At 40.4% G+C, this 12,687-nt stretch overlaps 1 protein-coding gene across 1 annotated transcript in view; it reads right to left on the bottom strand.

Moving 5' to 3' along the window:
- Window positions 1-12,687, bottom strand: part of csmd2 (CUB and Sushi multiple domains 2) — a 605,906-nt gene that overhangs the window by 186,237 nt on the left and 406,982 nt on the right. The window contains exon 34 of the mRNA XM_060847269.1: window positions 10,622-10,691. Within this exon, the coding sequence (XP_060703252.1) occupies window positions 10,622-10,691 (70 nt within the window). The remainder of the gene's footprint in view (window positions 1-10,621; window positions 10,692-12,687) is intronic.

The raw sequence follows: 12,687 nt of genomic DNA, 5'->3' as shown, positions 1-12,687 counted from the left end.
CTGAACAAGTACTTTACATCAGTTTTCACAGTGGAAGACATGAGTAATATCCCAACAATTAAAGGGAGTCACGGGGCTGAGTTGAGTATGGTTGCCGTTATGAAAGAGATAGTGCTAGAAAAGTTAAAAAGTCTTAAAATTGATAAATCTCCTGGCCCCGATGGGATACACCCTAGAGTTCTGAGAGAGGTGGCTGAGGAAATAGCTGAGGCATTGGTTGAGATCTTTCAAGAGTCACTGGAGTCAGGAAAGGTCCCGGATGATTGGAAAATGGCTGTTGTAATCCCCTTGTTCAAGAAAGGATCAAGACAAAAGATGGAAAATTATAGGCCAAATAGCTTAACCTCGGTTGTTGGTAAAATTCTAGAATCCATCATTAAGGATGAGGTTTCTAAATTCTTGGAAGAGCAGAGTCTGATTAGAACAAGTCAACATGGATTTAGTAAGGGGAGGTCATGCCTGACAAACCTGTTGGAATTCTTTGAAGAGGTGACAAGTAGATTAGACCAGGGAAACCCAGTGGATGTGGTCTATCTAGACTTTCAAAGGGCCTTTGATAAGGTGCCACACGGGAGGCTGCTGAACAAGGTGAGGGCCCATGGCGTTCGAGGTGAGCTGCTGGGATGGATTGAGGATTGGCTGTCTAACAGAAGGCAGAGAGTTGGGATAAAATGTTCTTTTTCAGAATGGCAGCCGGTGACGAGCGGTGTCCCGCAGGGTTCAGTGTTGGGGCCACAGGTATTCACATTATATATTAATGATTTGGATGAGGGGACTGGGGGCATTCTAGCGAAGTTTGCAGATGATACGAAGTTAGGTGGACAGGCAGGTAGTACTGAGGAAGTGGGGAGGCTACAGAGGGATCTAGACAGTTTGGGAGATAGAGGGTGGTGGGCCTGTGGAATTCATTGCCACGGAGTGCAGTGGAGGCTGGGACGCTAAATGTCTTCAAGGCAGAGATTGATAGATTCTTGTTGTCTCGAGGAATTAAGGGCTACGGGGAGAACGCTGATAAGTGGAGTTGAAATGCCCATCAGCCATGATTGAATGGCGGAGTGGACTCGATGGGCTGAATGACCTTACTTCCACTCCTATGTCTTATGGTCTTAACCTCCCTTTGGTTAGCATTTCCACCACTGATCTTTCAAACATCTTCCTACCCATGTCCTTGCCACAGGATGTCAGCTGGGCACCTAGTGACAGTCCTGTACACCTGGCCAAAGTCTGATTCAATGCTGTTTGCCTTTGCTAACGTGATTCCCACGTTGGGCACTCTGTCATTTTAGCTGGGAAAGGGGAGGCAACCAGAGAATACATTATTTTGTAAAATTCAACAAATAATCGCTGGCAGAAAACATTACTATTTATGTATATTAAAATGAGGAAGTAAATCTTGCCTTTAGCTTCAGCATATATGAATAAATGCATCACTATAACTTGTAAGAACTGTTAGTTATTTTATTTGCACCAGCAGCAACACTGTTTAGCCCTGAGGGGAAGCTAGCTTTTCACCTTGGCTGCTGCATTTGCTTTAAAGGCAGTTCATTTATGTACAGAATCAGGGCTCCTAGTGATATCTATGAACAAGAAGTTTAATTGGTGGAGGAGGAGGTGGTAGGTGTTGAAGCTTAGGTGAATGGGCAAAGGAACCAATGAAGGGACAGGGATAAGTGGGTTGCCATGGATTGGAGCAATACATTAAATATGGTCAGGCAATGGTTAATATTTAAAGAATTAATAAATGTTTTACAACAAGCATACATCACTTTAAGGCACAAATACTCAAAAGGAAAAATAAATCAATTGGGGTTAACAAAGGGAGTTAAAATTTGTATTGGAACAAAGGGGGAGACTTATGAAGTTGCCAAAATAAATAGTAAGCCTGAGGATTGGAGGCAATTTAGGAGGACCAAGAAACTGATAAAGTAAATGTAAACCAGCAAGCAACAGAAAACAAACTGTTAAAGCTTCATCAATATTCATCGAGGAAAAGGTTAGCAAGGATAAAATGTAGGTCCATTACAAGCACAGGAAAATTTACAAGGAAACCAGAGAAGAGACAAACAATTATTTTCTGCCTGTTTTCATTGAGGAAGATACACAAAATCTCCCAAAAATAATAGAGAACCAAGCAACTAGTCAGAATGCAGAACTGAAGGAAAATAGTCTTATTAAAAATGCTGCATTAGATAAATTGATGACAGTGAAAGCTGTCCCATGAGTCAATTACCTATATTGCAGAGTGTTGGAAAAGTTGACTATAGAAATGGCTGATGCATTGGTGGTTATCCTTCAACATTCTACAGATCCTGAAAAAGTGCCTGCAGATGAAAACCTTGCATGTGTAACTCCAATTTTTAAGAAAGTAGGGTAGATTTACAGAAACAAAAAAGACCTGGAACAAATACTTCATTTTCTGCTAAGAGACTAGTGGGGTGTCACCAGGACTATTGCTTGAATCCCAGCTGTTTGTTATCTGTACAATGAATTGAATGTGGGGACCAAATGCAATATTTCAAAGTTTGTGAATGACACAAAAGTATGTGGAATGTGTCTTGTGAGGATGACACAAAAAGGCCCCACCATGGGAGATAACACAAGCTGTATGAATGTGGAAGAACAATGTAGATGGTATATTATATGGATAAATGTGAGATAATCCACTTTAGTGGGTGGAATACACATGCATAGTATTTCTTAAATGATAAGAGATTGTAAATTGTTGCTTGTGAAAGGGGGTCTGGGTTTCCTTGTTCAGAATTCACTAAAAGCTAGCACATAGATTCAGCAAGCAATCTGGAATACAAATAGTACTTGGGTTTTTATTGCAAAAGAAATTGAAGGAGTAAAGATCTCATGCTTCTGTGACAAACAACTTTGGCGAGACTGCCTTGGAGGACAGTGTGTAGTTTTGGCGCCTTACAAAGGAAAGGATATAATTAGATAATAGATCAAAGAGATGTACAGCACGGAAACAGATTCTTCGGTCCAAATTGTTCATGCCAACCAAATATCCCAACCTAATCTAGTCCCATTTGCCAGCACCCGACCTATATCCCTCCAAACCCTTCCTATTCATGCGCCCATCCAGATGCCTTTTAAGTATTGCAATTGTACCAAACTCCACCACTTCCCTCTGGCAGCTCATTCCATGCAAGCACCACCCCCTGCATGAAAAGTTGCCCTTTAGGTCTCTTTTATATCTTGTCCTCTAGTTCTGGACTCTCCCACCCCAGAGAAAAGACCTTGTCTATTTACCCTATCCATGCCCTTCATGATTTTAAAACCTCTATAAGGTCACCACTCAGCCTCCGACACTCCAGAAAAAACAGCCCCATTCAACCTCTCCTTACAGCTCAAATCCTCCAACCCTGGCAACATCCTTGTAAATCTTTTTTGAACCCTTTCAAGTTTCACAATATCCTTCCAATAGAAAGGAGACCAGAATTGCATGCAACATTCTAAAAGTGGCCTGTAAAACAATTTCCTGTATATTCACAACATGACCTCCCAACTTCTATACTTAATGCTCTGACCAATAAAGGAAAACATACCAAACGCCTTCTTCACTATCCTATCCACCTGCGATTCTACTTTCAAGGAGTTATGAACCTGCACTCCAAGATCTCTTTGTTCAGCAACACTCCCTGGGACCTTACCATTAAGTGTATAGATCTTGCTAAAATTTGTTTTACAAAATGCAACAACTCATATTTATCTAAATTAAGTTCCATCTGTCACTCCACAGCCGATTGGCCCATCTGATCAAGATCCTGTTATAATCGGAGGTAACCCTCTTAGCTGTCCACAACACCTCTAATTTTGGTGTCATCTGCAAGTTTGCTAACGATACCTCCTATGTTCATATCCAGATCATTTATATAAATGACGAAAAGTACTGGACACAGCACCGATCCTTATGGCACTCCACTGGTCACAGGCCTGCAGTCTGACAAACAACCCTCCACTACCACCCTCTGTCTTCTCCCTTTGAACCAGTTCTGTATCCAAATGGCTAACTCTCCCTGTATTCTGTGAGTTCTAATCTTGCTAACCAATCTCCTATGGGGATCCTTGTCGAACGTCTTACTGAAGTCCATATAGATCACGCCTATCACCCTGTCCTCATCAATCCTCTTTGTTACTTCTTCAAAAACTCAATCAAGTTTGTGAGACATGATTTCACACTCACAAAGCCATGTTGACTATCCCTAATTAGTCCTTGCCTTTCCAAATACGTGTAAATCTTGTCCCTCAGGATTCCCTCCAACAATTTGTCCACCACCAATGTCAGGTTCACAGGTCTATAGTTCCCTGACTAGTCCTTACCACCCTTCTGAGATAGTGATACTATATTAGCCAATGCCGAGTCTTAACGCACTTCACTTGTGACTATTGATGATACAATTATCTCAGCAAGGGACCCAGCAAACACTTCCCTAGCTTCCCATAGAGTTCTAGGCTATACCAACTTTATGCATTTCAAGACATCCAGTACTTCCTCTTCTGTAATATGGACATTTTTCAAGATGTTACCATCTATTTCCATTTTGTATCTTCCATGTCCTTTTCCACAGTAAACACTGATGCACAATACTCGTTTAGTATCTCCTCCATCTCCTGCAGCTCCACACAAGGCCGATCTTTGAGGGGCCCTATTCAGTCCCGAGTTACCCTTTTGTCCTGAATGTATTTGTAAAAACCCTTTGTAAAAACTATCTCATGTCCCCTTTTTGCCCTCCTGATTTTCTTCTTAAGTATATTCTTACTGCCTTTATACTCTTCTAAGGATTCACTCAATCTATCCCGTCCATATGCTTCCTTATTTGTCTGAACCAAAACCCTTAATTTCTCTAGTCGTCCAGCTTTCCCTACACCTACCAGCCTTTCCTTTCACCCTAACAGGGATATACTGTCACTTGACTCTTATTATCACATTTCTGAAGGCTTCCCATTTTCTAGCCATCCTTAACCTGCAAAAATCTGCCCCCACTCAGCTTTTGAAAGTTCTTGCCTTAAAACATCAAAATTAGCCTTCCTTCAATATAGAACTTCAACTTTTAGGTCTGGTCTTTCCTTTTCTATGTTGAAGACAGATCAATAGATTGCTAGATATTAATGACACCAAAAGATAACGGGTGGTGTAGGAAAACAGTCTTGATATAGAAAATTACACTTGACCTGAAACAGTGAAGCAGACTTGAAGGTATGAATGGTCTACTCCTACTCTTAAGTTCTAACGTCACATTTTTTAAATATCCAATCTCCTCTGCTGAGTGTGATGGACAAGCAACAGAAAACCAAACAGTTTGATGCTTTGTATTAGCCTTGTCAAAACTTATTTAGATTGGTTTCTAAGAATTAGCAAAGGGGACAGGATTTAGCAGCGAATTTAACAAAATTGCCTAAGTTGAAAGAATAATGTTCAAAGCCAAATCTTCCACTGTTTATCTTTCACCTCCTCCTTGCGTTGAGTAGTGTTAAAGTTGAAGTTCTCGACTATCCATATATCGAATTGAAGCACATACTTTTCTACATTCCTTTAGAATGTGACTCCTTACCCAATTTCAGTCCTAGATGCAGCATCATTGACTTGTTTGAAAGAATGTCTGTCATAATTCTAGTGAGCCACTGGAATTTGGCTGAAATGATCTGAACACTGGTCTTTCCAATTGATTTGAGGAAGGCCATTAACTTAGATATTGCATTTTAGGAAGGGTGACAACAAGCTGGTCAGCCAGAGCTGCTACAAGTATGGATGATTGGTCATTTTGATCATGAATAAGCAGAATGGATGTGGCAGGCTCAAGGACTCAAGCTGTTAATGAAAGAGTTATATTTGGAACATTGTTGGAATGTAAACACTGACTCTCATTGAAAAAAGATAGAGGTACATTGTGAAATATTATGAACTTCAAGGAAATTATGTTATTGGATTAGATTTATAGTCTACCAGATTTCATTCACAGCTTCCACAAAATAAAGTGACCATGAAATAAGTGTCTGTACAAAGAACAAAGATCATTACAGCACAAAAACAAGCCCTTCAGTCCTCTAAGCCTGCACCAATCCAGATCCTCTATCTAAACCTGTCACCTATTTTCTAAGGATCTGTATCCCTCTGCTCCCTGCCCATTCGTGTATCTGTTTTGATACATCTTGAATGACGCTATTGTTCCTGCCCCTAACACCTCCGTTGGGAATGCATTCCAGTCCCCTACCACCCTCTGCATGAAGAAATTTCCACGTATATTTCCCCTAAACTTTTCCCCTCTCACTTTGAACTCATGACCCCTAGTAATTGAGCACTCCACTCTGGGAAAAAAGTTTCTTGCCATCCACTCTGTCTACACCTCTCATGATTTTGTCGGTCTCAATCAGGTTTCCCCCTCAACCTCCTTCATTCCAATGAAAATAATCCTACTTGACCTCTCTTCATAGCCAGCACCCTCCATACCTGGCAACATCCTGGTGAACCTCCTCTGCACCCTCTCCAAAGCATCCCCATCCTTTTAGTAATGTGGCACGCAGAACTGTATACAGTATTCCAAATGTGGCTGTAGCAAAGTCTTATACAACTGTAACATAACCTGCCAATTCTTGTACTCAATACCCCGTCCAATGAAGGAAAGCATGCTGTATGCCTTCTTGATCATTCTACTGACCTGCATTGCCACCTTCAGGGAACAATGGACCAGAATACCCAGATGTCGCTGTACAGCAATTTTCCCAGGACTTTTCCATTTACTGTCTAGTTCGTTCTGGGATTACATCTCCCAAAATGCATCACCACACATTTGTCCGGATTGAACTCCATCTGCCATTTCTCTGCTCAACTCTCCAACCTGTCTATATTCTGCAGTATTCTCTGACAGTCCTTTTTACTAATTGCTCCTCCATGAATCTTAATGTCATCTGCAAACTTACTAATGAGGTGACCGACACCTTCCTCCAAATCATTTATGTATATCACAAACAACAGTGGTCCCAGCATAGATCCTTGTGGGACACCATTGGTCAGAGGTCTCCATTTTGAGAAGCTCCCTTCCACGACTCCTCTCTGTCTCCTGCTACCCAACCAGTGCTCTATCCATCTAGCTAGCATACTCTGGACCCCATGTGACTTCACCTTCTTCATCACCTTAGCATGAGGAACCTTATCAAACACCTTACTAAAGTATATGAAAATGACATCTGCAACCCTTCCCTCATCAATCTCAATTAAGAATCAGAGAGCTCCAGTTGGATTTTGCATAACTAATTAAGACAGAAAACCAAACACCACGCAGAGCAAAGATCCATAATGCGACTCCCATTTGTGATTTTGGCTATTTTCAGTAGGGGACAAATGGTGGGGTGGGGTGGGGGAGGACGGTGCGAGACTGGGGTTGGCACGTACACATGTTGTGGTCTTGAGGTTGCTCACAGCATTATAGAAATTGTTATTTCAAATTTTTAGCTATTTCCAGTGAAGTGGCTACACTATGGATGCCTTTTTAAACTTACACTGAGTAAGAGGAGGTATGTAGAGACATGATCCATAGGTTAAACGTGGGAAGAGTCTATATCACAAGTAAAAATGTTATTGCTCCCTTTACAACTTGAAATGCTGCAGTCCAAGTTATTATACTAAAGAAGATTACAACTATGTTATAACCACAAAAGGTAAGTGACCACGAAATATTGTGATTGTCAGATCGCTACTTGTAAACCATGACACAAAAGATGGAATTTTTAGATGGAAATCTCTTCAGATACATGAGAATAAAGTATTCAATGAAGAAATAAATTTTCTGCATTGTGTGGTAAGGAGTACATTGCCCTATAGTAAATCCAGAGCTAATCGTTAAAACTCTCCCAATGGTTTTCACTACATTTTTAAAGAACAACTCAGCATCTGAATTGGGTGAGAGAGGAGGCATGAAAAGGCATGTTGGAGTCTGTGGGGAGTTGAAGGAGTGGAGAATAAGTGGGATAAGATGGGAGAGAGATGGGATCTTAAGGAGTGGTTTAAGAGCCATCAAAGTGTGTAAGTAAGGTAGGGTGATGGGGGTGGTTTGAAAAGATTTTAAGACGGATGATGGGGGTGGAGGAGGGGAGGGTTGGTGGTAAGAGCTGTGCATTACAAGACTTTCCTCTGAACTGGACCTATGACTCTGAGAATGGAGGCCTCTTAATCTGTCCTCAATATTAGCTTGTCTTTATCTTTGCCTCTGATGTAATGAAAATCCCAGCAGCTAGGGCAAAGACTGGATTGGAAGAGTGGGAAAATACCAAACTCCAAACTCTACAATAAAGATCCGTCTCTAGAGTTCAACCAAAAGAAGGTCAATTCTCTTCTTCATTTTCAGTGTTCAGATGAAATAGGTATTCACCGCTTAAAGAAGCATAAAGGGTCCTGAAAAGCCTTTCTACTTTGTGCCAAGTAACCTTTGTCTTTGTATATCTGGAAGGAATGTGCTAGCTTAAGGTTAAAAGCAAAGTATTGTATACTGTATCTCCTGGACTCATTTAATCTGTAAAGCATGCTACCTTGGGAGAAGTTTCTGAAAACTAACAGTTCTGATCTTCAACAATTTTCTGTAAATCCCTCTCAAAATTCTACAATATGATTGGATTTTGTCTAAATTTGAGAGGGATTTACAGAATCATCCTGATCTCTGATAATCTTGAAATAATGTCTCCTTCTACCTTTTACTAGCTTATACACAAAACAATATTGGATTTGAATTCACCCATTATTTGAGACTATAATGCATTGGTTTACCTCAGAGGCAGACTGGGATTATGAAACACACGTCTTTGACACAGACACTTGCTGAATCATGTAGCTTTTGCTTGCTGTTCACTGCATATTTCTTAGCTCTTCAGTCACACAATGAGACCACAATAAAATGTTTAATTTTATTAGAGCCCAGACTGTTTCTCTTCACCGTTTCTTCAAGTGACTGCCATCAACTGCTTTTACTCTTCTACGAAAGTACCCATTTAAAAAAAAATCAACTCTGAATTTCTGTAGATTAATTAATTGCAATTTATAAGTGAGATCAATAACATTTTGGTGCTTTAGCAGATATTTTTAACCTTAATACTGATGCATCAGCCCGACTCAGTGGTTAGTACTGCTGCCTCACAGCGCCTGTTCAATTCCATCCTCGGCCAACCATCTATGTGGAATTTGCACATTCTCCACATGTCTGCGTGAGTTTCCTCCAGGTAATCTGATTTCCTCCCAGAGTCCAAAGAAGTGCAGGTTAAGTGGACTGGCCATGCTAAATTATCAGTAATGTCCAGGGATGTGCAGGCTAGGTGGATTAACCATGGGAAATGCAGGGTTACAGGGATAGGGTAGTGGAGGTGAGTCTGGGTGGGATGCACTTCAGAGGGTTGATGGTAAATGGCCTGCTTCCACACTGTAAGGATTCAATGATTCAAAGAATTGCCCTTCTTCAGCACTAACTCACCCCAATGTTGTGAGCAAAGCATTTGCTGGAGAGATTGGAATTAAATGGGCAGCCATGATCACAGAACTGCTACAGTGCAGAAGACAATTCAGATCTGCACTTGTATTCCAAATGAGAATCATGACTTTATACCACCTTTCTGATATACAATAATAATCACAACCAAACAAAAAATACAATGTAAAGGAAACAAGAAACAACAAAACCAGAAGACTCAATGTTTATAAAGTCATACAGATGTCCATGCCAATCAGATATCCCAACCCAATCTAGTGTCCCCTGCCAGCACCCGGCCCATATTCCCCTCAAACCCTTCCTGTTCATATACCCATCCTGATGCCTCAATTAGATGTTGTGTTTTTATTCAGAAATCACTATCAGTTGAACAAATAAGATTGTACTGCGAAGAGCCATTGACTGCATTGTACCCATTCAAACTTGCCTGGGGGTGGGGGGCGGGGGGGGGCGGGGGAGCTGGGGTGCTGGAGGAGGAGGAGGCAGAAGGATGGTTACACTTTTGTTCAAGTATTGCCACCAATTCAATAACAAGAAAGGCCCACAGAACCAAGAATGAGCTAACTGATCAGGTAAAACTAAGGAAGAAGCATTAAACATTAAGTGTTGGTCTTTCTTCAGACAATGCTATGGGATTATTTATATGGAATGTCCTGAAAATCACTTTTCACCTAAAAAAGCACATAACCTTTCAGGCTGCAACACTGAAATGGCAGTTTGATGAAAGTACTTGAACCGACAACCAACTGACTTGAAGGCAAGAGTGCTACTAATTAAGTTAGGATTCAAATTTCTAGTGATATATGACACTCCTTGTGTAACTAGATTTTAAAACCAGAGTCAAAAAATGTGGCACTGGAAAGACACAACTGGTCAGGCAACATCTGAGGAGCATGAGTGTTGACCTTTTGAGCATAAGCTCTTCATCAGATTTATGCTTGAAACATTGACTCTCCTGCTCCTCAGATGCTGCCTGATCAGCTGTGCTTTTCCAGCACCACTCTTTTTGACTCTGATCCCCAGCACCTGCAGTCCTCACTTTTGCTTCCTTTAAAACCAAAGGCAAGGTGCAAATAATAAATTCAATCATGCATACAACGTACAGCATTTAAACCACTGTGTAACTATTAGTGGATACATACCAATGCACAGTGGTGGTGGATAGTTCCATCGGCGGACTGTTCCAGGCATACAGGAAATATGTGAGTGCCCCTATAAGAATAAACAGAACAATCGATCTTTGTTAACTACAATTCATGTGAAATATGCAAGGATTCACTCTGTATTACATACTAGAGGTTAAATGCTTTTAGACACAAAGTCCAGACATACACTTAAATACAATTAATTATTTCACATATTTGTTTGCCATGCTTCCTTAAACTCCTAAGTATTTAGCATTCAATTAACAAAAGTAGATCCGAACAAATTTCTCTCCTTTCGCGGGCGGCACGGTGGCACAGTGGTTAGCACTGCTGCCTCACAGCGCCAGGGACCTGGGTTCAATTCCCGCCTCAGGCAACTGACTGTGTGGAGTTTGCACATTCTCCCTGTGTCTGCGTGGGTTTCCTCCGGGTGCTCCGGTTTCCTCCCACAGTCCAAAGATGTGCGGGTCAGGTGAATTGGCCATGCTAAATTGCCCGTAGGTAAGGGGTATATGTAGGGGTATGGGTGGGTTGCGCTTCGGCGGGTCGGTGTGGACTTGTTGGGCCGAAGGGCCTGTTTCCACACTGTAGGGAATCTAATCTAATCTAAAAAGAAAACAATTCATAATAAAATGTACAAAATGATTTTATAAAGCATGTGGCATTATGTAAGCTTTAATTTCATATTCCAACCATGTTGAAAAATTTCAATCAGATTTTGGTTCAAGGACATCCAACAATTTCTTTCAAAGCAAGTATTTCCTTTTGCAAAACAAACCAATTTCTGATTACTTGCATCAGCCCTTTTGTTTGTGAAACTTGCTTTATTTCCAATATATTTTTTACACTAACAAGATCAATCCTTTAAAATATTTTCTGCGACACCTTCCAGCAAGTGAACATTGTTGCTGGTGAATAATTACCAATATTGCATACTAATGGCATATTTTTCCCCAATCGACTCTTATGTTGTAACTCTTTCAAAATACTAAATAAACACATAGCTATATTTGTTGCTTCACCAGGACAATTAATTCTGCAACTAAGATGCTTTTAATTACTCTTTTTAGTCTTTTTTCTAATCCCAGGTTCAAAGACATTTGTCATGATCTTCTCACGAAAATATAATAAATTCTGCTGCATTTATAAAACATTATGACAATTATCATGTGAGGCATCACTGAAACAGTCTGATTTCACTTCGAGGACACCCTAAACTGAAATCTAAGTGTGAATGCTTTAAGCTTAACTTCTTCAATGTTTTATTTGCCTTCAGCACTTCTCCAACAGTAGTGTATTTCAACATGGTGCTTAATTCTACTATATCATAGCATGCATTTGGTCGAGTTATGTGCATGATCAGTTTAATTGTCCAATTAAATTTTTCAACAGCTCTGCTTCTTCCTTAGCTGTACAGCTCTCCTTTTGAGAAGATCAAGTCCAATTTGTTGGGATCCTATGAACATTATTTAGGTAAAGTTTCTCCCAATGTTGTCAATTATCTAATCCTATATAATTAAAAGCTCCAGAAAACTGACTTCCAATTTCAAATTCTGCCTTAAGCCATTCATGGCAATACTTTTAAGTTCTCTATTGCTATCCCACTAAAAAAAACTATCTATGTAAAATGACTGAAGGTTTCTCCCAACAGTACCAGTAAAACATGTTAGGTTCTGCTTTTGCCTCGACATAACCCAATTTTAAGATGACAGAGCTTACTAAGCAATACTAAACTCAAGAGGCATAATTTAGGCTAGAAACATATTTCTTTAACCTCCATCATGACCTCACTGCTCTTGCTGCCTCTTTTTGAGGATGAAAAATTTCTTTGCTTAGGAGCAGTTTTACTATTAACTGATTTACATCCCCATGTTTTTTACACTTACAAAGCCAAAAAAGTCTTCAAAAGTGCTTTTCCTGCCATGCATGATTCTGACGACATCTTGGTCTCCCAGTTTTTCTTCAATTCTATGTTCAATTAGGAAGTGCCTTTTCTATGCCCCCCATCAATGTGTTAGGCCCAGCTGTCCCTGATTTGAAACCTTTGTGTACACTCCAAACTT

The sequence above is a fragment of the Hemiscyllium ocellatum genome, chromosome 30 (assembly GCF_020745735.1).
Source record: "Hemiscyllium ocellatum isolate sHemOce1 chromosome 30, sHemOce1.pat.X.cur, whole genome shotgun sequence".
Lineage (NCBI taxonomy): Eukaryota > Metazoa > Chordata > Chondrichthyes > Orectolobiformes > Hemiscylliidae > Hemiscyllium > Hemiscyllium ocellatum.
The sequence above is the reverse complement of the archived record's forward strand: the minus strand, read 5'-3'. Positions and strand labels throughout refer to the sequence as shown.